This window comes from Nesoenas mayeri (genome assembly GCF_963082525.1).
Source record: "Nesoenas mayeri genome assembly, chromosome: 2".
NCBI classification, from domain to species: domain Eukaryota; kingdom Metazoa; phylum Chordata; class Aves; order Columbiformes; family Columbidae; genus Nesoenas; species Nesoenas mayeri.
Window position 1 is genome coordinate 24,800,035 of NC_137543.1, and position 25,553 is coordinate 24,825,587.

At 42.3% G+C, this 25,553-nt stretch overlaps 1 protein-coding gene across 1 annotated transcript in view; it reads right to left on the minus strand.

Annotated features, from left to right (window-relative positions):
* Positions 1–25,553, minus strand: part of LAPTM4B (lysosomal protein transmembrane 4 beta) — a gene marked incomplete at its 3' end in the record, with an annotated part of 58,346 nt that overhangs the window by 14,536 nt on the left and 18,257 nt on the right. The window contains exons 3-6 of the mRNA XM_080339059.1: positions 19,666–19,739; positions 18,926–19,048; positions 10,790–10,888; positions 3,500–3,595 (exon numbers count right to left, since the gene is read on the minus strand). Of these exons, the coding sequence (XP_080195185.1) occupies positions 3,500–3,595; positions 10,790–10,888; positions 18,926–19,048; positions 19,666–19,739 (392 nt within the window). The remainder of the gene's footprint in view (positions 1–3,499; positions 3,596–10,789; positions 10,889–18,925; positions 19,049–19,665; positions 19,740–25,553) is intronic.

The following is a 25,553-nucleotide window of genomic DNA, read 5'->3' on the forward strand; positions in this document are numbered from 1 at the left end:
TTCAGATCTATGGGTATTATTTATAAGAACCAGTTTGAGCGGCAAGGACTAACTGGAAATTTCTGTGCTGGGAATTTCTGCCCCAGAGCAGTCCACACTTAAGCTGTTGTCATGTCTTTTAGCGGTATGAAAGTTGGACAGTTGGTAGGAAGGCAGACAGGCAGCTGAACATTTTTTAAAAGCAAAGTATTACTAAACTGGGAACTGGTAACAGAAAGCGGTCTATAGAGAGGATCTCTCGAGGCATGTGAGAGAAGGTACGACAGATGCAAGATAGTGCCAGTGACTGGTGTTGGCAGAGCAGCCCTGTATGGGGACAGAAAACACAAAAGCTCATCTCTTGGGAGGATGGACCAGTAGATTTCCACCATGTATCCAGCCAAGAAGATGTCAAATGAATACTGCTGTTGAGATCTGTACACTCTCAACATGTATTTACACGTATTTGCATGTATTTACATGTAGGAATAGTTACATTTAGACAGTTCTAAAATTACATTCGGCCCTTTGAAGGCAACCACGAGGCTGATGTGGGCCCTGGTGAAAAATGAGTTTGACACCCCTGCCTTAGGTTTTGGAAATATTGGGATATATTTAAAACTTCCTATTGTAGCTATTATGCCCAGTCCCATTATTAAGCTTAGATTTTCACTTCCGTTTGTACAGATTGGTATTTTTTCAGCTAACACTGATGAGAAGTATATTTTTTTAAAATATCCCTGAAGACAAAAATATGCCTTGCAGATATGACTTGTAGCTCTGTTGAAATTCAGGTAGCAGGTTTGATTCTAAAAATTACACATTTCTTTCAAAGCAGAGGGCAGAGATTGACCCATATATTTTAAGAAACTTGTAATTTATAATTTAAAGGCATGTTGGAGTGAAGGAGCCTTGTCAAAAGAAGTTTCCCAGCATCAAAACCAATCAAAACCCATCATTTTAATACAAAAGTACACTTGAGTGTTGGGGGAATATTGTACAATTCAAGAGACAGCAGTGACCTATCACAGCATTTCAAAATTTTATGAGGTTTCTTCAAGAGTCCTAAACCCTCGAAGGTCCTAAGCAATCAACTTTCAAAGCCCTATTCTTCCACATATAATTTTGAAACCATTTTTTTCCAGTCATGTTGAGCTTACATTTTAAAAATAATGTGCACGGGGATTTTTTATGACCTCCCTCAATGTAGGCATATGAAAAAATATGGTTTTCAGTCTGTGATTTGAGGGGAAAGTAAGTACAGTCTTCTGATTCACAGTGGCGAATGACAAGGATTTAACTCTACAAACTGTTGTTCCTTGCTGAAGGTCAGCAATGAGCAGAAGAAAGGGGCTGCTCAGGAGCACATCAGCTCCCTCATCACATCGCTGAGTGCACTGCACTGGCATGTGTCCATGGAGCTTGTCAGGGAAGAATGTGCAAGAGATGGACACCAACTGTGTCACCTAGGGAGGAAGGAGCTCATCCTGACTGGAGAGAAGCAGTCAGACAGGGGTTTTAATGAAGCTAGTCTCCATCCCAAGTGAATAATTAGAAAGCCAGGCTGTTAGTGACTCTCTCTCCTCCTGTCTCTGGCTGGACCTGTGAAACTCTTCCCCCTATGCATTGCTCCTGACCCTTTCTGTACTCCTGAAAAAGAATTTCTGGGTGAACTTTTCAGTCAGCTGTTAAATTCCTGAACAGATCTTTCTATAGAACCTGATCTAACATCATCTCATTGAACTTACTTAGAAAGAATGAATAAAAACAAACGTGTCATGCCTGAAAGCAAGAGATTCTGACCATATTCAAATTAAGGAGATGTAATTATTGAGGAAAGAAGAAGAATCCAATGGTCAGGGCATTAGCTAGGAATGCACAGCCTTTCTCAAAACCTGCCTCTGTCATAGCTGTCTTGTAAAATCAAGATAAGCAAAGGTAAATTAAGCTATCAGTGCAAGAATTTCATCTGTAAATGGGATAAAAGGGTTTCGTTTCTTCACAGAAACACAAGTGCTTTAAAGATGAGGCAGCTCAGAGCACTTTGGCAATTACTAAATATAGAAGTATCGAGAGGAGTTTTGGTAACTACGCATCTCCAAACACCAAAGTCTTCTGCTTTGGCAGCAGTGGAGCAGGTAGGTCTGATGCAGTTTTTAAAAAGACTGGGTAAATTTAGTTTCCCAGATAATCCAGCTGACATTCTCCCACCGCTGAGTCTGCCAGTTCTGTGGGTTGTATAGCTGGCAATGTTTGAAGCTGAGTTACAACCACCTACAGGCTGAACAAAAGAGCTATCAAAATTATTTCACATAAACCTCCTGGTTTTACTCACAGCAGATTCCCATCAAGGAAGTAGTAATACTTCTTAGCTTCCAATAAACCCATATTTTTATATTCAAATGTCCTGGTTGCCAGCTCTGATCATAGTCTGTAAAACTTCTTATGCTTTTCTTAAAGCTCCAGATATTGGAAACAAACAACTATGCAAGATTTACTACTTTCTTGTAAAAACAGTAGTTCTCCAGCCCTTGTGGCTGCACAGGAATCCCTCATCCCAGTGGTTTAAAGTTGATCATCTAATACCTCAGCATGCGGAGACCACCCATGCTTTTGGAAAACCTGAGGAAGGCAATCCTGAATTTTTACGCAGATGATCCGAAGGACTGAGTTCATGCTGCTCTCATTCTGTTATGCAGATCATGTAAAGACCCTTGTTACATAAAGCAGTGGAGTCACCCCAGGGACAGATTTGGCAGAGTGCCCTCAGTGTGTGGTTTGGGTGGAACTGAGCAGCTCCTTGGAGATACCACTGCACCACAGAACTTTCCAGGGACTTTCTGCTTGTATTCCTCCAGTGCCTTCTGCAACAAGCAAGATGGTGCTCAGCAGTTATACCCTGCTCATATGCATGTCAGCACTAAATTAATATAAAGTTGGCACCTTCCATTCTTTGAGGTTAAAATCTGTTTATTCATTTATTTCGTGCCGACCTTTGTTTCATTCTGTCTCCTTACTATGCAAAACCCATCACGGATTGGGAAAGATGAATCACTGAACTTGTGTTGCCTTTTAGCTCCTCTCTGTGAGTGTGTAAAGCACTACACCAAATGCTGAGTGCCCTTAATCACAGTTTCTATTGCTCAATCCACATTTCACAGCAGGTGTAGACCACGGCAGCCCTGGGTCCTAATCAGTCGCAGCTACTATCCAGATCATCACACAGCTGGAGAGCTCAGAGCTGGGGCTCATTCCTGAAGCCACGAGGTAAGCTGTAGTTCATGCTTAACACAGATTATTTAGCAGACTATATGCATAAAATAAAACCAGTATTTTAGTAATGGATGTGATTTGTAACCATAGCACACCAGTCTGTTTAATCTCAAGTCTAAACATAACAAGCAGATGAGGACTCTTGAAAGAATTAAGATGGTTAACTAAGGAGTCAGAAATTAATATAAAATAAAGCTATTAAATGCATAATATTAGACACGTTTGCTCTGTGATTTAACATCCTTACCGCAGTGTCATTGGTGGTAATGTACACCAACACATCCGAGTTGTTTCTCCCATTAATGTATCGGTAACAGTTCCACACGCAGCTTATCAAGTAACCCTGCAAGGAAAAGGGATTGTTTATCCTGTATCACATACATTTTTCTCTTAGAGCATTTCTATTCTTATATAGCTAACAATATGAGCCTGATAGATGCAGGGGACAGTGACTTTGTTGGCTGCAGTGACTGTAAGTATGTATAGGGGCTCTGTGAGTAAACTGACACTGTTCTTCATACAAGAGAGAGTTGGTGGTGTTCAGCCTGCAGAAAAGAAGGCTCTGGGAAGACCTTATTGCAGCCTTTTAATACATAAAGGGGGCTTATAAGAAAGATGGAGAGAGACTTTTTATCAAGGCTTGTAGCGACAGGACATGGGGAAATGGTTTTAAACTGAAAGACGGTAGATTTAGACCGGATGTAAGGAAGAAAATTTTTATTATGAGAGTGGGGAAACACTGAACCAGCTTGCCCAGAGCAACTGTGGATACCCCATTATTGGCAGTATTCAAGGGCAGGTTAGATGGGGCTTTGAGCAACCTGACCTATTGAAAGATGTTCCTGTCCACGGGAGGGGGGTTAGACCAGATGTTCTTCAAAGGTCCCTTCCAACTCAAATCATTCTATAGTTACATGGTTCTGTGATTATGGAGACTTGTGTCACACTAAGAACTGCTTCATCTAGGGAAAGATACTGCAATCCAGACATAGCTGAATTAAGTTTATTATTCTGGTATTTGATATTACAGCAGTAAATGTAGACTTGTTTTGAAAACAAACTGTTTCTTTGGGCCTGAATATAGGTAAAGTATATAAGCTCCATTTTACTTAAAAATGAGCAGGTTACATATGCTGGCTGTCTTTCTTACACCTCTCTAGAAATATAGTGAGATGTTAGTTCAGTCACACACCTCGTTACTGTGCAGAATGTCTCAGGGACAGCAGTAAAAAGTATATAGAAACCAGTTTTAGATTCCTCCGTGATAAGAATGTTTAAACATTGTCAGCTGGGTGTTAGTAGTATTAGCAAGCGGAGCACGAGCACGCTGAGAACTGAAGAATCATAAAGCAAATTATGGGAAACCCTCCTTGTCTTGTGAGTGGAAGCCTGGCCAATGATTATGTGATGATTCTATACGTCATGCGTTTTTCAGTACTCTATTTCACTTAATCTGACATTATAGCAATGTATTCCATTTGATTGGAGTGGTTTAGGGTCTTCCTGGCTAGGGAAAACTGCCAGACTAGAAGCTTTACTTGAAATCTGAAATTATTACTGACTTTTTAACTGTTATTATTACAAATACATTTTTTTTTTCAGTATAAAGCAAAAAAAAAAAAGTTATTGCAGCAATAATCCTACTGCAGGATCGTAAACTTAACTGTTTTGTTCTTGGAGCTCACTTGACTCTGGGAAGGGCTGCTGCCTGGCAAAAAACTAGTTGCCTCCTCTTTTTTTTTAATTGATTGGACAAAGTGCTCACATCCATTATCTCCTTCAGCAGCAGAAGAGATTCCAGTCTGGCCAGCAGAGATGAGCAAAAGGAAGATAGAAAGGAATAACACATGCAGAGGAGCAGGAGCCAGATCCTCAGAATGCCAGGGACCAGGCAGTTCCCTCTGAAGCTTTCTGCTTCCCACATAGTCACACACAACAGTGATGAGGAAAACATGTTTTGGTCGTGCCCAATTTATATTTTTACTTAGTAGTTTCTGCATAGCTGTTCTTCCACAAACCTAATGCGTGCAAATTACACTGCCACTGCTGTTGGATTTGCATGTGTGTCTCACTCCGAGTGAGTCATATTTTCGTGACTCACTTGCACTGATGACCTTCCAAAAGCCTCTGATCCTTTTGAGCTGCACTGTGCTTCCTCCCTCTCCAGAACTGTCACACATGAGCTATGTTTTTCAGGATGCCACATGACTCGCAGATCAGGAAGAGTTTTTTTCCACCAAGGCTGAGCTGGCTGAAATCCCGTAATTTTACTTCCTCTTATTTACAGCATCTTACAGACCCTGGATGACTTGGAGGTGTTGCAGATTTTGACCATCAAATGAGGAGAGCAAAAGGTTTCTGGAATGAGCTGGGTCCCAAAGGGAAGGTTAGGCTGGCTGTAAAGCCTGAACTGTGGGCTATGCCAACCTGCACCACACTACTCAAACAAGTGGTGTAAAGCATATACATGGAGAACCACATCTTTTCCAGAAGTAAATAAAAATGCCACTGTTACTAATTGTAAATAACAATAAGTAGTTCAGTAGCTTTCACTGCTCAGATACCGTTTGCTGAGAAAGGCATAAGAGAGAGTACTGAATACAGTACACTTCCGTGGGGACACAGCCCATATTTAAAATAAACCCTTTACATTAAGCCTACCTATCTGCCAAGAAATTTCTACTCTTCTTCTGTTAAAATCGAATCCAAACTGGTGAAAGCCCTGTTTCAGATAATACAGTCTTATCTGGGAGAAGCTAGTGGGAGATGTACTTTTGAATGCTCTTATTCCATTACATGTGGTGAATAAAGCATATTTAACCCTACAAAGAAGCCCTACAGCTCTCCCAGCTCCAAGCCCCAGCTCTAACCAGCCCTGCTCCTGCACGCACGGGCTGTTTCTCAGTGGGTGACGTCTGTTCCAGCCCTTGAATTAAAGAGGTCATCAGCCAGCACACACCAGATATTGGCCCCAATACACTGACCCACACATGGCTGAGAGCAATGGCAGCTTGGGCCATGTCCTTGTCCAAGTACTTTGGACATGTGCTGCTGGCCTGCGAGCTGTGAGTCATGGAAACTTGTTTTCCTCAATGTGTAGCTTCTTCTTTAATCTTGTTTCTAATCACTGATTTATACAGATGCTGCCGCATTGTTAAATGCAATTGTTACTGATTTTTTCCCTGAAAAACCTGGCTCAGGTTACAAATACTGCTTTAAAATGTGTGGCTGGACACACAGTATTTATTATAAATGCACCAATTTTTCTCTCAGGAGACCAATGTTCACATTTGGAATGGCCATATGTAAAAAGCATTAAATCACGTTAGCCTAATCCACCCCTGGTGGTATTCCCGTATACCACAGCACAGGCTGCTGACAGACGTGTCTGGGGGGAGCGGGCAGCCCTAATAGCCCTCATGTGAAAGGACAGGTGTAAAAGAGGAGCAGAGTGTGGAAACCATGCCTACTCCTACCAGCTTTCAGTCTTCCTGTTTGAATGGTGGGAAATGACTTGAGCCCTTGAGGAACCGAAACCCACAAAACTTTATAACTCTGCCTTTCAATATTGCTATTGCATATGCACTTGTTAAGCTGCGTAACAACAGTAATATACTGCATGACTTCTGCTCATCAGACACACTCCAGACCAGCTGACTGATGGGCATGTTTGTGGAAATTAGAAGTTGCTGTATCCTGCTGTTTCTTGTAATGCAGCAAGGAAAAGTCTATGCCGATCTGGGTCACTTGCAGCAGACCTCTGGGCAGCTCCCTTGCTGGCAGCAAGTGCAGGGTGAACACTGCAGACCCAACAGAGTACCCACAGGAGCCATTTGCACTGTGTCCCATTTTATTCTCCACCTGCTTTGAATTTTCTATTTACAGAGCTGGGCTGGTTTTCAATAACTGGTAAAAATTAGATAAAGATTTCTACACAAATTCAAATTTATATGAAGATTTCAGAAGGATGCTAATGTCAGACCAGTTAGCCATGTGTGCCCTGCCACCAGCAAGTCCAGTGCTGGGACCTGACCCAGGCTTTGATGGAGCAGGTGGCAATGCTGTGGCTCTGTGCTGGCCATTCCTGGGACTGGGAGTCAGAGTTTGGCTGCTGGAGATGTGTTCATGGTCCTGACTGCAACTCCATCACCCCTGTGGGAAAGCAACAGACTCTGGGGTAATGCTCTGCAGGTCAGGGTTAGCCTTGCCAGGAAGAATTTCCATGGGCTGAGACACGAAATCTCTCAATGTGATAAAACTTCTCTCAGGTTCACAAAACTTCATTCTGTATAAGCCTTTCCATCTGCTGAGGACACCAGCACATGCAGAGTGGTCTAATTCTCAAGCTCAACACATCATACATGGAGATTATGGGCATATTACTGAGATCAGAGTTAATATTCAGTTTGCTGAAGATCAGTCTGTCTCACTGAGCTGGAATAGCTTTCAACTGCCTCATTGGCAACTGTGTTAGGTTCCTAACTACCTTCCAGAAAGAGAAAGGCCAAAAAAGAAGAGGAGACCGTACTCTGCTGCTGCAGAGTGCTCAGGGCAGCTTGGGAGAAGGGTTTATTCTGGTTGTACTTGTGTTCACCTGAGCCTGGATCATTTGGGTCTTGGGGTTTGAGCATGCGGGGGTGGTTGAAGTCTCAGTGGGGCCAGCCAGAGGAAACTGAGGCCTGTTCCCCAAACCAGCTGCAGAAGGGAGCACGATTCAAAAGCCACTGTGTTGGCTATATGACATTTAAAGTCCTGTATACATGTATATAAATACACTTATGCTTCTAGATGTCCTTCCTTAGCTAGATAGGAAGCACTTACGTTTCACAGTGTGTAACTCTGGTTCAGATTCTAGACAAACATAGTAAATGGAATAACATATTTTGGTCTATTCTCAAAAAGATTCTGTGTGAAAGAACCTGAAATATCCATTAGCTGCTTCGCATCCAAGCAAATCCTAAGGACTAAAAAGACAAATGCTTGTGTGTGGTTAGCTGGCTTGCTTTCTTACTACCCTCTCCTGTCCCCAACTTCCCTTTCTCCAATCCCATGACTGCAAAAGCACAAAACCACCATTTAATGCTACTCTATCTTGATTTCTGCTCATCTGTGTTTTCCTTTGGATGTAGCTTCACCCAAAAAAACACTGTCATGATGCCAAATGGTTCTGAGGAATTATGTGATTCTGTTTTGTATTTCCCACCAGCTGAAGGCAGGTTTTCCTACTGCAGCTTTTCCTAGGTTGCCATGTTTGGTTTCTCTCCCTATTTCTAGTTGAACTTCAGAGGAAGAGGGAGCTCGAGTGTATTTTTATGCACAGTACATTTTCAGTTTCAGTATATAAATGTGATACCATCTGTTAAGTCTATCAGCGATAAAGTATGATGCATCTGATAGTGTTCAGCTTTCTTTCCATGGAGCAGATTCCATAAATCTGCATAGCAGCTTTTCTGGAAACACAAGAAGTGCAAATGAAAATGCTAACTAGAATTTAGTGTGTGTTTCTGTGTGAGTCATATTTTTGGTGACTCATTCGCACGATAATGTGTTGCTAGAATGAGCATTATATGAACCACATATACTCTTGAAAAAAACATGTGTTAGCTACTTTAAAATAGAACGACTCTTTCGCACTATTAATTTCTTTGGTTTCTTTTTTCTCTATTAAGTATTTTTGCCACTCCAATTTTAGTTGCATTTCTTTCATAAGCTGGAGACTTCCTTGCCATACTTAGTCAACGAAAGACCCACCTGGGGTAAAAACAAGTTAATATTTGCAACTGGTAATTTTAAAAAGCATATCTTTTGTGTTGCCTGACAGATCTATGTGTTTAATACATTCATATATATTTATTAAAGGTGCAAGTAAAATCAACTGTATGACTGTGAACATACATATAGACAAAGATAGAAGGCTAAGTTGTATTTCTAAATCACAAAAGAAAAGTGATTATAACTTCCAACACCTTAAAATACTCTATCTGGTTTTTGTTGTTGTGTTTGTTGGTTTTCTTTGGTTGTTTTTTCTTTTGTTTTGTTTTTAAATTTTGAAGTCACTTCAATAATCTAATCCATCTCTTTTGTCACAGTAACTTTCTCTGTTCATGTTGCCAAGTGTGTATTCTGTAGCTCTTTGGGAGTTCTCTAGTCTAATGTGTAAATACTCTCCAAAGAAAGAGCAAGAACTATTCCGAAATAAAACCCAACAAGAGAAATACAAGTATGGCAGCACTGTGCTGTGAGAAACTTGCAGAAGGGCACAAGAAAAGGGCAAACATACTTTCCAAGAGGTCTCAGGCGACTAGCTGAGCCACAGGTGGTTGTTTTTCACCCATTGATTTGTCTGATCTTATTCTGAGCTGCTTTTGGACTTCTGCCCCACACCACAGGTGGGGACCAACCTCGCTGGACCATCAACCTGGGTGTGGTGGTTTCACATGAGCCCTTTCCAGCTGTGTTAGGGGATGCTACACCTCCACTTCATCTGGTACTTGCGACCTCCAGCCCTCTCACCCACAAGGTCTGCATAACAACAAATAAATAATCACTCCCTGTGCCCTTTTGCTGTCTGCTGTGACAATCCTTTACATTGTCTCCTCCAGGAGGGATTGTTTGGATCTATTTGACTGTTCTACAACATCCTTTTTGAGATAGGTCAGCAGAATTGAATGCATGCTTCCAGAGGCAGTAGGCATCAAAACTGACAAAGAAATCTTTAGATTTCTGGGTTTTCTATTCCTTTCTTATTATTCTTAGCATTTAATTTACTTGTTTCGCCAGTACTGAGCAGTAAGCTAATATTTTCACAGGTTTATCTATCACAGCTACAAGATCTCTTTTTCAGGTAGTCACTCTTAGTTCAGAGTCCACTGCAGTGTCTGTGAAACAAGATTGTGCTTCCTCTGTGCCCACTATGTAGCATTTATCACCACTGACCTTCTCTGCTATTTCATTACTCAGTCATTTGGTGCCATGAGATCCTTCTGCAAAGCTTTCTTGGCTGATTGTTTTCCCTATTTTGAATTACATTGCAAAAAATGTTGTTGTTAGATTTCCTTCCCCTTCCCAGATCTTTTATGACTGTACTGAACAGCACGGTTCTCACTGTTGTCAAGACTGATCATTTATCCTCATTCTGTATTTCCTAGCTGCAGTCTGTGAGATGACCTTTTCTCTTGTCCTTACACATCTTGGGGTGATTTTCAAAGCCTTTGATAAGAGACTCTGCCAAATACCTTTAGGAGAACCAAGAAGTGTGTATCAACAGGTTCTTCTTTGTCCACTGGCTGGCCTGCTCCTTTCAAGGCATTTGTATCATGAGCTCCTCCCACAAGCATCTTGTTCCCTATTGTGGCCCATATGTTGATGTGTTTGTCTATGAGATTTTCTGCTTTTTTTTCCAGAATGCCTATAACTTTGTATAGCTGTCAGGCTGCCTGGTCTGTAGTTCCCTAGATCTCTCCTGAAGTTAGTCCTCCCAGCCAGGGACATTTCACCCATGACCAGACACAGACTTAATACACAGTAATGCACTTACCTTAAATGCCAAAATGATACTTAGGAAAAGGAGGATAATCACAACCAGACACGTAGGGTTCACAGACATAATCTCTTCCTTGTAGGGAAAATTGCTGGGCTGTATAAGCAAAAATAAGCAAAACACTGTAAGTTAATCTCCTGAGTCATTTAAGAGCCATTCAATTAGTGCACTCTATAATTAACAGCTTACAAAACTTGCTGTGATCTACTAAATCGGGAGCAGCCTGCACCAGTAACCAATTTTCCGAAAGCTTGGCTGGAACTGGCACTGCAAAGACTCAGCTGCCAAAACTTCACTGGACAGCGGAGGGGCTTGAGTTTTGCTTTGTGTGTGGTGTGGCCTCTTTTCTTCTGTGCACATGGGGTTTGTATCTGGCACAGTCTGGCAAAGGACACCTCTCTGGGAGCTTTGCAGCAGGAAATCTGCCATGTTGGGCAAAGAGAGACAAGTCCTGTACTTATCAACTTATTCTTACCTTGTACTGGTATTGGTTGCCAAAGATCAGTGGCAGCTCCTTCCAGAAAGTATATTTGATCAAAAGACATTTGGTCTCTTCTCTATCTTGTTTTGGCTAAACTAGGACTACTTCTCCAGGAGCACTTGTTAGTGCTGTTGAGTGCATGCCCCGTGGAGGCATGGGTGCTACAGGGGGGCAATGTCATGATTCCAAATTGAAATGTGCTCCAGGTCCCTCTGTTGTCTCACATATGAAATGGAGGTGACAAAATTAATCTTCCTACTTTGTGTAGGCTCTCATGATTTACAGCTGTGAAACACTAGGATCATTGGCTGAAAAACAACCTCTAGAAGTGTTTTATTGTATTTGTTATTGCTTAAAGAAAGCACACCCTTTAAAAAGAATGTTCAAATTTGTTTTGAAATATTGCAAGGCACAATTTCCTGTTTCAGTTAGAATGAACCATTGTTCACAGACAGAACTGTTCTCCACAAAAGATAGCACTGCTGCAACAGTAGCTCATTATAACTGAATGCATTAGCTCCTTCCACACACAACCCCCTTTTCCCTTACAGGTCTAATTACTTAACCAGGCCAGCTCTGCACTCTTGTCAGGACAATTAACTAGACCGAGCTATAACTGTGTTCTTGGCAATGATGGTGTAAATCCAGAGTAACCCCTTAATGCCCCTCATAACAGCACTCAGCCCAGTGTATCAGGACATTTTTTTTCTTTTTCTTTTTTTTTTTTGGACAGCTGCTAGTGAGAATAGCTCTTTATTTAGCGCTTCCATGAACTGTTCAGACTGGTTAACATCAACAGCAGCTGTAACCATTTGCAGATAAATGTTACATAAGCACATTTTCCGCTTCTTGACAGCAATGTTACTGTTCCTGTACTGAATTTCATGGCTGAAGTTTTTATCATGCTATCTTCTTTGTCGAGGTCCAGCTTTTGTAGGAAACTAGCTTGCTATAATTCAATGAGTTCCTTCTTTCTTTTTTTTTTTTCTTTTTCCACACAAAGTTATTGCTAAATATAGTGGAGGCAGTCACCCAGAGACCAAGCAAGCCAAAGTGTGTGCCAATAAAAGATGCACTAAAAAATAAACACAAACCTTATATGTAGAAAATTTAAGTATTAATGCCACAGTCTGCCCTCCTGCAAGCAGGAGAAAGGCCATGCGTGTGGTTATAAAGTCCAGTTGGGTAAGGACAGTTACAGTAAAATTGTCCCAAACCAATTTTTTAGTACTGACCTATCATTAAAAACTAGTCAAACTAGTTTGTGAATGTAATAAAAAACTCCTAGTGAGGTTTTGGTCGTCCCACAGTCTGGTGTTTGGGGCACAGTCACTGATCAAAGATTGGATGACTGCATGCTGGGGTTTGGCCACAATCTAATGGCCTGTTCCCAGACATCAGCCTAACTGGGATTTGCACAAGGGCAAGAGGAGGGTGGGAAAATGACCAAGGAAGGTCCCACTACCTTGAAAAACAGGAACATCTGCCAGAGCCATGAGCACCATGCAAGTCTGGGAGCAGCTCAGCTTTCTGAGTCTGTGTCCTGAAGAAATGTGAGGGGTAAGCAAGCCTCAGCAGGGCAGCAGGTGCTGCACCCATGTCATGGCCACGTCACCAACAGATGCCCAGGAGATCCTAGTGTGGGGAGTGAAAACTGAAGCCAGCCCCTCCTGGGCTTCCCAGTTTGCTGTGTGGGAGAGAAAGCTTTCAGGGCTGCCAGGAATAGCATGGAAGAAGCTCCCTTTGTTTGCTGACTGGGCTGGTGGCACCTGCTGACCAAAAGACGTTTAACGCTGGCTTGCCCAGGCTGGCCTACAAGTCAAGTCTGACCTTGACTCACAACTACAAACCCCTTCAGCGCAGTAGGAAAAGCAAGTTATAAAACCTGCAGCTCTTGGCAAAGAAGCAGGAAAGCTAGTGGGAAGCATGTTGGCTGACTCTAGGCTCACCTGGTACAGGCACCATCATGGAGCTGGTGCCATCAGGAGGCTCTTGGGATCCTCCCATGGCTGCAACCACTCCCCAAATCGTTCATTTCTATGGAAAACAGGTACCAAGAGTGGTTCAGGTGAATCAAAGACCCATTGCCCTCCACTGACTGCAGTGATAAGCTTAAACACTGATGTGAGTGTTTGAGGTGGGAAGAGAAATTCTGCTCCTGTGCTGGGGGTTTGCTCTATGGTGGGGAGACCAGCAGTTGTAATCCTGCTGCTGGGAAGGTCCTGGGCACCAGGCTCAGTGCTGCAACTTCTGGGAAAAGCTCAGTGTCAAATGTTGTGTGAGTTCTGGTGAAGCTGAGACTGAAATATTGCTGGGTGAGATAAATCAAGCCTGTCACTGGAAATACAAGAGTGATTTTGCAGCAGGACATGATGAAATTTTCTATATAAAAAGAGGTAGTTGTAGTGGTGTGGCACAGGCATGCTAAAGCCATAATTAAAGTGCTATTTATAACCTTGTCATGGGCATAAGGAAGGCCGCATGCATACTAATATACCTGGTAAACTTTCAATGAAAAAAAAAATCCTGCTTATACATAGAAAGCTCTATCAAACACTTTAAAATAATCTAAAACTTGTATGGAAAGTATATTTCTACTCTATGAATATTGCACAAAGAATAAAAAGTCCAGGGCTGAAGCTCTTTCTCATTCCCTCAGCCTGCTTGCATAACCTTTCATGTTTTATTTGCCCTTAGACTACAAAAAATCCAATTTAAAAGGTGGTGCAGATTCTCATTCAACAGTTGCCATCTTTTGAGTATCAGAATCTTACAAAATTGAAAGCAAACAGTAATGCGTCTGTAGAATTTTTAAAGCTCTGCTATGAAGTTAGTAGTACTTCTTTGGAATTACATGTAAAATGGCATCAAAAATGTCAAAAGGTTATTCGGTTTTAAAGCTTTAGTTTATAGCAAGTATTTCTTTTGATTTATTTTATTTTATGTTCTCTAGATGTTTCCCCTAGGATTTAAAGGCATGACTGATACCACGTGAGTTGTTAGACAGCAGCATTGCAGGTAGTCCCATAGTAAAGCTATCTAGTATACTTTTTGAAATTTTCTTTAGATGAACTGTAATAGTCCTGTATTTTAATAAAAAAACAAGTTTGCATAACTCAGTTGGCAGACTAGTCTGTTCCGCCCTTCTGCTTTAACTCATTTCATATACTGATATCCAGTGACAGAAGATGAAGTGTTTAATTTGAAGGCTTTAGAAAGCCCATATATCAAAGATTCAGTGGGGCTAAAGAAATGTGCTTTAGGTCAAACTGCTTTAGATCACTACTGCTCCGAGAACTGAAATGATTTTTATTTTATGCATGCTGAATTTACTGTATGTGAAGGTTTTTGTTTTTCTAGTGGCTGTGATAATGACCAAGATGTCCAATATAACCGTTAGAAAGCCTTATCACATGTGATTGCCATACAACATTTCAAGTGCTAGATTCGTAACATCTACTTATTCTACATGACACTTCATGCTGAGATGCTCTTGCAATTTATGGGATTTAAGTGGCACACCCATGAGCAACTGGGTATTAAAAGGCGACAAAAAGTTTCCAAAGACACTTGTGCCTCTGAAAGAAGTAGCCAGTACAGGCTGACATTACCAAACAGGCTGTGAACACAGTGTTCTGTATTTTACAATTGCAACACTGTCAGCTAGGGCTCTGCCTAGTCTGATGATAGGTACCTATTTATCATCTTGCTAAAAGTACGTGGAAGGTTTCACAGTAGCTTGCATCTCATCACTGATAGACTGAAATCTGACAGAAGGGCACCAAAATAAATAGATAACGTAATTCCAGATATTAGCATAGGGAAGTATAAATGGTTAAAAACATGGGGGTTTCACCTTAGAGCAAGAAAAAAAAGTTATTTTGAGACTGCCAAATATATTCCATTACCTAATGCATGCCTTCTCCAGATATTCAATAATGGAGTTGAAGAATGATTGGGATTTTTCATTTCCCTTATGGAGCTGCGCTCCCTAAAATGTCATTCCCCAAATTCAGAGCAGTTTTAGAGGACCAAAAACTGTAAGAATGCCAGGAAGAAACACAACACTTGCTTTCTGCCTGCCTTGGCAGACCTCTGCAAAGGTAGTGAGGGCAAGTTGATTCTAAGGCTTATTTATAAATCATCAGGAGGGATCACACCCAACTGGCATGACTCAGGTGTCACCTATGGGGACAAGGGTATTTACTGCAGTCTTGTTCTAAATGCAGTGTTTGAGATTACAATCCTATCTACCATGAGTATTATTACAGGGTAGTGAAACAAGTCCATGGGTACTGCTTAACAATATTTGAGTGCTAGCACTGCATTGATGGCAATACTACCAAAAAAATTGAAAATCTTGGTTTTAGTTTCATCTCATTTTGTGTCTGAGCATCTGATACCAGTGGATGTGAGCTTCACCTCTCCCTTTCACTCTTGCTCACTCAGAGAGAGTGTGTTTGCTCTGAGCCAAATCCAAGATGCTTTTGCCAACTGATGTAGCACTTCCAGGTAAGGGTACAAGAGGTTCCTGCTGAGCCGCTTGAGCTTGGGACCACAGCTAAGACACGAGAGGCATAAACAGCTTCAAAGTGGATGCAGAACAGCTTTGAAATAACTTCAAAATGTTGTTGAACAGGTGACATTAACTGTACAAAATTAATCACGGCTCTTGGTATTTTTGGCCAATCACTAATCTCCACTGTGAATGACTGAATAGAAATGACTCCTTGTTTCTAAATGAACTTAACCTGGACTAGCTTTTAAATATATATTATCATTATGCCTCTCATCTAATTTAATCAGCCTTTTAACACCTCATTATTCTGCATATGAAAACTCTAAGAGCAACACCTCTTGGTCTCCTTTTTTGGTAAATGAATCAGGAAAAGCTGATTGTCTCTCAACATACTACAATGTATCCAGCTTTTATATAGTTTTTGGAGGAACTTTTCTGCATGTTTTTGACTTTTAAGCATTGTTCTTTACAACCAGACACCATAGACAGATGAAGCCTCTGTCACCAACAGAGATGGGAAGTCTCTCCGTTACTATTCATTGGTGAGGTTTTTGTTGTTGCTATTGTTTGGGTTGTTTGTTGTTTTGATTGGGGGCAGAGGTGTGTGTGTTTGTTTGTTTGTTTTTTCTGTCCAAAAATACCATGAGAAGTTTTTGCAAACAGAAAAAAAAAACTGTGACTCTTATTTTGGCACTTAGTTCCCTAGATGGCTTATGGGATCACTGCATCCCAGGTACGGCTGCCGTACTGTATGCCTATCTGTATTCCTCATGTTTTTACATTTCTTTGCATTTAGCAATGTGGCACACATTAATGATTGAACTCAGGTTCTCAGCCAGTCTAGCTCACTCTGATTAATGGCTCCATCCTTAGTGTTATTTACTTCTTCATTAATCTCTGTGTTAGGCATGGGTTCTATTAGAAGTGATTTTGCTGGGAAATGTCACAAGTGCTGCCTCTGGGAAATGTAGAGATGTGCTCACTTTGGATGATGCAGGGAGAGGGCCTTTCAGTGAATTATACAGAACAGCTAGATTAGGCTCAGGCTCACAACCTCCCTCCAGACAGTGAGACTGGATAAGCTCTCCCAAGGCTGACATTAGGCTTGTGAATGGCCTCTTGGGTACCAGGGTTATTAAAGGGAGTCAGGAAGAGCATGAAATCTACTGCTGATTCCTGGAGAGCTTCCTTTACCGAAAATAGAAACTCATTGGCAGATGGTTGGCTTGACCACGACCCTTCGCAGTCTGCCAGCTAACCTCTCCTAATCCATTTGATACATCCTTTATCGATCTAGTGCTTTGTTGTTGCTCTGATTATCATGCTGGGAAGTCAAATGTCTCACGGAAGTCTATTATGCCCTTGCCCATCTTTATTGACGAAGCCAGTAATCTTGTCAGTGAAAGAAAATGAGTCTGCCTCCAGGACTGATATTCCGTGAAACTATACTGACAGTCATTAATCATACTCCTCTAGTCTAATCCTTTATCAATTGACTCTCCTCTCAGCCCTTCTGTCATTATTCTGCTTGGTAGCAATGTCAGGCTAATCAGCCTATAATTATCCTGGAAATCCCCCTTGCCCTTTTGAGTACTGACAGTTTAGCACTCCTGAAGTCTTGCAGCATTTCATTAGCAGTCAAGAAAATGATTTACAACAGCAAGACAAAGATGTGTGCAACCAGAGGTTTTAATGCTCCACAGCAGCAACGCAACTCACAAAGTGCTCTGCTGCACCATTCCAAATACCTTCCAAGGCCTGCTCCTTCTATTTCTGCCATGGAGGGGCTTATTTTTTATGTGCACGAATGACAGTGACATTTTAGCAGACACTTTGAGAGAATTAGCTGCTCTTTGCCCTTCTGTTGGGCTGGCTACAGATGTAGCACCAGGTTTTCAGCAGAAGAGCAGGGGCTGTTTTGTGTACAGCTCCCAGCCTGCTCCTCTGCCCCTCACATTCTCACACAGTGACCAAGATGGAGTAAAACCTGTTTACGACTCATGCTGTGGGAAGATGGGGCAGTTCTTGCATCCCACAGAGGCTTGTGCTGCCACAAGAGCAGGGCTGGCCCCACTGCAGAAGCCAGTGGCTGCAGGTGGAGGATGGGCAGGAGGGCTCAGCCAGCGGCAGTGCCACCTTCAAGCACTCGCTAAGCTATGGCCTTAATTAGCTCCTTTCCACTTGTATCTTGAGAACTTTTTGAATTATTAGTCTGCTTCTGTTCCAGTGTACCATCAGCTGTGAATGCGGGAGGGTGTTAAATTCAGCAAAGGATAACAGGCCCCTGATGCATCCCAGCTCCTGCTGGCTTGACACGTTGCCTCTTCCCACAGATTTGTGTGGCTACTTATCTGCCTGCTGTTTCTCATTACTTGTTATTTATACTGCCCTACCTAGTTTTCCATCCACATAACAAAGTTTACAGCCAAACTAATCTGTATTCAAGTTCTCAGGGCAGATTTTCAGAGACAGCAGAAATGTCAGCTTCTCCAGAGCTCTGCAACTCCATTTGAACACTGACAGACATGGCAAATTATCCTGTGATGGGACTGAGCCTAGTGGGCTTTTGTCTTTACTTTAGGTGGTTTCAGTCAGATATTGTACGCTTATGCAATACTGGTTGTGGATGTTTGGCTAAAGTAGCCTATGGCAAGAAGGGAGCCTCTAATTGTCCCTAAGACAGAATAAAAAAAAAATTTTCTAGCAAAAATAAACCTACATTGAATCAAACTCCTGCCTAATGAAACCCATCATGTAAAGTAGAAGAAGCAACAAAACATCCTTGAAATAGCACCAAAAATAAGCCACTGGATATGAACACAATAATTCTGAATCCAAAAACAATTACCTACTACCCATGCATTGCAATATGTCTCCCTCTAAACAAAGTGGTGCTGAGAGTTTCCACAACACTGTGAAACTCCAGAGCTCTGCACAAGTATTGTACATAAGTTAATAGCGTGACCTTGCAAGGAGGTTGAATACAGACTAGCAAGGACTGAGAAGACTTTTCAAGGACTGCACAGGAAGTCAACAGGAAAACATTGGTAGGAAATACAGGACAAACAGTGCCCCTTGCACAGCTTTTTTCCCCTCAAAGCTCGCGAAGGCTTGTGAACATCAAATGATTTACCAGCTGGCGGAGGTAGTCCTGAATTGTGCTGGGATAGACGAGGACACTGATGGCAACCAATGTGTTGAGAGCAAAGTCAAAGATCTGGTAACAGAAGAAAGGGATGATCCAAGCCGCATGTTGCTAAAAGGAAACACAAGGTTATCAGCCACAAGCTAAAATGGAAGGATATATGTCTTCCTGCACTAAAATCTAAGGAATACTTGACAGAATACAGTGTTACATTTCATGAAGCCATAGGAGAAAATAACTTGTTAAATCAGCTAAAAGAAGTATGACTTTCAGCCAAAACAGTTGGCCAAGCCAGTTTGGCTGCTGAACTGCAGTAATATGTGCAGTATGATTCCCGCAACTCATTATACTGGGACATTTAGAAACCACACAACACTTTACCTCCCCCTCATTAATAGCATTAATATTAGGACAAACCACAGACTTGGTTAGTGAATGGGAAAAAAATTCCCTTAACTTTGGTAGGAATAAGATTCGGTTCTCTGAATTTGCAGTTTGCCCAGAGCTTACGTGTATCTGAAACTGCAGACAGTCAACACCAGTCGGCAGCCTTCCTGCCTGCAACGTGGGGCCCTGGCATAACACTCATCTACACAAGCAGTTCTGCTTGTCTCTAATTCTTTTTTCTCTCAGTTTTCAGCTAAACAACTAAACAATAGATTGTTAGAAAGTAATTTTCTTAATTTTGTTTCTACAGAGTTATATCTTCACTGAACATAATAAATTACCTTGTATGCACCGTACGTAGCCATTGCACAGATCAGAATCATAAGAAGAGAAATTGCTGTGGCAATGCACATATCTGGAAGAGAAACACATCAAAACGATTGCAGAAAACTTCAGAGCTTGATTTGGTTATTTTGCCATCTGCCTTGTGCAGAACACCACGAGGGCAGAGTGGGATGTGAGGTGGAGATGGGTAGATGCATCATTCAGCCATTGCTGGAGGAAATCTCTGGGTCTTCTGGGAAACCTCCTAAATATGAGAAGCACAGACAGTGATAACACTGCACAAGCCTCTGCAGCACCTATGAGGCTGTGGAGATCCCATGAATTGTTTAATTTTTCTGAGGATTTAAAAACATCAGGAGATCAGGAGAAGACTTAACTAGAAGACTATTTTGCTGGCGATGACATCTTTAGTTTAAAAGCATCTGCTTTTCTGCCCTACAGGTTGTTTTAGCACTAACAGCTTCTGTATAACATTGCTCACATATCTCCAAAAACTTTGGAAAAGGAGAAATTAATTTTTAAAAGCAAAACTGGCAGGTAGAGGCATCTTAGAGCAGAAGTAACATATTAGAAATTTTTATTTCAATCAAGAATACTACAGAGATATACAGTTTATTAAAGAAGATGTGGAACTGTCAAGGAAGGTGAGCTAGTAAAGGAAGGAGAATATTCTTTAAGGTTTTGATAGGAGTAATTACAGAACTCTTCATGTTTTTCTTCTATTACCACTCAGCTTTCAATTAACTTTTCATTAGTTTTAACAAGTTCCTAAGCCACAAAGAGCTGAAAGGAGATCCTGGGAGAAAAAAAATACATACGTTTGGTCTTTGCCTACATGCCTCCTTTGATAGTATCACAGGATACGAGAAGCATATTTCTGAACCCAACCTATAGTGAATTTGGGAGTTCAAGTGAACATTGCTACTTCTTTTCCAAGGCTATGCCAGTGCACCAAGAGGAGAGAGGATGTGATGTGTATAGGACGTGTTTAAAGGACCCAGCTCTGTGGCTGTGAGCTATCTGCTGTTCACATTGCTGCCACCAGGTGCCTGCCTTGGTGAGACATTCGGTGGCACTGAGACACAAATACAAGGCAGAGTTCAGGCTGTTCACTACCCATCACTGCTTGACTTTGGAGGCATTCAAAGTGTGAAAACGCCTTCATTTGATCACAGAGTTGCCACAATATATAACTGCGGCACATGATGAGGAGCATCCTGCAGCAAGGGACAGTTCTTCCAGCCCCTTTGCTGCATCAAAATGAGGTTCAGAGTAGGTGCCCTGGAGCCTGCATCAAAGTCCCTGAAAGTTCCTGAACTGGTAGCTGTGGATAGGTCTCACCTAATGCTACCAAGCAACAGTGCCAGTTCACCCAGGTCACAGCTGAGGAGGAAGGACAGACACTAAGTCTTGTCTGTCATTTTTTCCAGCCTACCAGTCTGATTATCCATGTAGAAGACAAAGGATCCAGTTCTTCATCTTCCTCTGGCTGAGGGAACACAAACTTTGCACTAGTGCAGAGCTCTTGCCAGCACTACTCCAGATTTCTGCTGGCCCTTGATGCTGACAGGAATCTGAGACTTGTGAAGCTGGCCAAAAAATGAGCAAGAGGAGTTTGTCACTGGCTGGTGAGGATGTCTATGGAAAGTGCTAATGTACATTGGGGTACAGGCTCCTTGGGCACCATGCCTACCAACAGCAGGATTAAGGATTTAGGAGTGCAGGTCTCCCCTTTTCCAGGACACTACCAGTGTCCTGGATTTCAGGACACTTGCTCTCTCACTCTTGCCCCTGAATTTTGCCCTTATGATTGCATAGGGACTCAAATGAAACAGAAGAAGCCCTATTGCCAGCTACTTCTTCATTTAGTGGATGGGACCCCTCTCCTGGGCACTTGGAGGAGCACATTTAAACCACTGTAGTATGTTGAGGGCCTGGAGATCAGTCGTCTGGAGACCAGACAGTGCAAATGCTTGAATCTTTTTCATATTGTCCAAATAAGCAAGTCTGACCCAGGAGAGGCAGCAGCGCTCAGCACTGAGGTTAGCTGCATCCCTTCTCTCACTGCTTCCTACCTGGTGGTTTTATACAGCTCAGCTTGTGGTGCTTGGAAATGCCATTGGGAGGCAGCTGGGCTCCCTGCCTGTAATTCAGAAGGGGATGCCATCTCAGTCCATCCCAAATTGCTCTTCAGAGGCACCTACTTCACTTATTTGACTGTGCAGAGAATCTGGGCATCCAGCACAGGTATCCAAGCTGCATTGCCATGGCCAGTCTCCAGTTTTTTAGGAGCTGTAAGGCTGTGCTCTGCATGTTAGAGGTGATAAAAATTCTGCCCTCAAGAGGAAGAAGAACCCACAAAACTACTCCATACTAATAAAAAGTACTGCAGCCTCTCCAGCCACTCTTATTTGTATGGTCTTTTACTCTAGTTGCCCACATACATCCTGTGACAATGCTTTTGAATAGAACACGTACAATCAAAGTGATGAAAGAAAAGAAGTGAAAACAGCTGCCTATAGGCACTAACCTCAATTGAACCTCTTCTAAAAGAGGCTTTTTGGATCAATATTTTATTTTAACTATCAATTTGAAGCCACTGCTCACATATTTGTTGTGTCCATTCTCAATCCCAGTCACCTATTCGCTACATCCAAGGGGAAGCTGCTGTCATTTTCACCTGCAGCAGAGGCAGCAGTCACAAGCATTGCTTTGCTCATAACCACCACAGTACTAGAGCCAGAGCCTAGGGAACTGCGATAAACTTGACACTGAAGCTCTGGTCTGACACATTCACGACACTTGTCTCCAGTGTCTCTATAGCTGTGCTCTGCCGTGCCAAGTCCTAGTTGGCTCAAGCTGGTTCTTTCTCATTTAAGGCTTCATTGGGGTTTTTGAGCTGTGTCGGCTTCAATTAATGAGAATGAAACTAGATACGTAGCACATTAAACGAGAAGCTAACAGGGCTGTGTGGATATTTTTCCAGTCATGTGTGTACTTTATGTGGCTAGAAGGGCTGTACTTGGTCTACTGAAGTGGTTATACAGCCTATCGTCCTAGGCAGCTTTTTGAGTTTTCTGCTTGGTTTTAAAGAAACCAGTTTAATTTTTTGTCTTCTTACTCCTTGCAGTGAGATCCTACCTTCCTGCTGCAATGGGGAGAAGATGCCGGTGGGGCTGGGCAGAGCTCCTGCGAGGAGGTGCTTGCTGGCACAGCAAGCTCCGCAGCTGGAGCTCCCCATTGCCCATCTCACAAGCTTTTCCTTGCCATCCCCTCTCCTCTTGCAGAGAAGGCTGGTGGCAGGTGCTGAGGGGACAGAGAAGAGCAGCCAGTGTGGCCAGTCCCTGAGCCAGGACCTGTGTAGAGTCATGGAGACCTCAGACCCCCCAGCTCATCAGCTGCCCCAGCCCTGGAGCTAATTGCTGGCTCATGGCTCCAACAGAAGGGGCCAGAAAGCTGCTGATCAGCAACCTACAATCCTCAGGCTGTTTTGCCCACCCTCCTGGCCTTATTTATCAAGCAGTCTGGCCTCCTTACTAGCAGGTAAGGATTGCTGCCTGGCTCTCTCCTCCAAGCTGCCTGTGTGAGCTCAGTGTCTCCACTGCTGGCCATCAAGCAGCCTCCTGGGGCGCAACCCATGTGGTGGAGGCATTTTCTCCCCACCAAAGGAGAGGGGCCAACGAGAAGGAAAGAGCTTTCTGCAGCTTTGAGCCCAGATCATTTGCTCCAGAGGATAAGGCTAAAGGGCAAGTTGTAGCCCTGAATGTGCTGCACCAAGGCAAGGATCTATTTTTTTCCCCTCCCTGTGACATGGGGCTCATGCTACATGGGTTTTGATGATGGGTTGGAGCAGGAAGGATATGTGCTCTGCCACTTCCCTTTACCCCACAACAGAAGTCTATGCCTGCTGTTTGTGGGTTTCTTTATTAACATTTTTCTATTTGAATTAATCTTTTTAAGCCCTGGATGCATGTCATGTTTGGCAGAGAGACCATCACATTACCCTGTCCTGCCCTGAGACCTCTGCTTATCTCACCCACCCATCCCAAAGCAGGGACACAGGTGGATTTTGGCTTGAGTTGCTGACGCTGGTGTCAAAGTCCCCCTCGTCTTCTATATGGCACACAGAGGATTCCAGTCCTAGTTGTTGCTTATGAAATATCACATGCATCTGGGACACTCTGAAGGCAGTGAATAAATCCAAGCAACACTCACTGCTTGTTCAGGCTGTTGACATGGCCGGACTGTGGCCTGTGTGCCTGGAGAAGCAGAGCAGGAGGCTCAGGTGAAACCCTCTGGGAAGTCAAAATGATTTATAAGGCTTTTCCAGCTCCTGCCCAGAGATTATCAGCCTCTTAACAGCAGCAGTATTACATGGGGCAGCTCACATATTTCTAATTTTTCCTAGTCCAGCTTCTAGTCCCCAAAATCCCTCAGGTCCTAAGGAAATAATAAAAAGAAAGATGAGACTAAATGGGCTCAGCTGAATATCCAGCACAGGAGGAAGCCCAGTGTTTTCCCCTGCTCCCAGATGTACGTCTTGGAGAGTCAGCCAAACCACACACGCTGGTGTCTTCCAGTACATCCATCTGCCGCATGGCAAGCCTTGGCAGACTATTTTCCCCTTGTTTCCTTTTCTAGAATAGAAGGGGAAAGCTATAACCTACAGGGTTTTTTTCTAAGGGCTTAGGTAAATCCTTTCTCTGCTTAATCAAACAGGCATTTTGGAACCTCTGGTAATATCCTGGGAACCATGCTAAATCCTGAAATTAAGGCTGAGCAGCAATTTGCAGAAGAATTGATGCTGCATAGGCATTTTCAAGCAGTTTGCACTATCCTGGCTCTGGCTCTGCACGTGGCAGGACTTTTTCCCACAGCTAGAACAGAAAATCAAAAATTCTCCATAAACTGGGCCTGAGCACATCCAGAAATAAATAAGAACACAAATATTGGGGGAATCCTGGTTTCTTGGAAGTCAAGGGAAATCTGTCATTAACTTCAGGTTAGTCAGAATTCTACTAGTGTGACTCAGCTGATCAGTTTATTTCCAGCTGATATTTTCAGATCTTGTATGAAGGAGACTATATGAGGAGGGAGGGAAAGGGTGTGACAGTTTTACATGCAAACTTCATGACTGCACATTTTTGTTTGCTATCAATATTTTAAAACATCAAAAGTAGTAATGGGAAAAATAGCTACTAATATTTCCATCATTATTATTTGTCAACACAAGTACATGCAAATAACAACTTTAGGACCTTCATTAGAATAAAAATTGATGCATCTTCCTGTATTTTATACACATGGTTTCACACCAAAGCATCTCAGCATCTACAGCTAACCTGGGAAACATTTCTTCAAAAAAGACAAAAGTAGGACAAGAGAAGAGCATGTGGAAGTTTGTCTGATGCTTTATGTCATAAGAAAACATTTCCTCAGATTTGAACAAATATAGTCATACTTCAAGAAAAAAGAAAAAAAAAAAGTTCTCTCCTGCTAGCTATTTCCAATAACTCTAAAAGCCAGTGGCTTGATTCAGCTGCCTTTACTCAGTAAGGCATTAAACCAGAGGGACTCAAAGAATAAAAGGAGACATTAATTCAAATGTTCATTCGTAATTTAAGTGCTTGTGAAATGTTCCCTTTATCGAATAGAAATGAGGTCACTTGGCGCACATGCCATTCTTTTACAGTCTTGCAGGGTTTACTTCAGAAGCCTTGATAAAAAAATACAGAAAATACAATTTTCAAGTGTAGATGGAAATCCCCAATGTACTTGATCTGACAGCTATTGCATTACAAAACAGAATTACTATTTTAAAGCCTTGGGCACTGGCAGGCCTCTGATGTCGGCTATATAAAACCACACTGACAGACAGTCATTA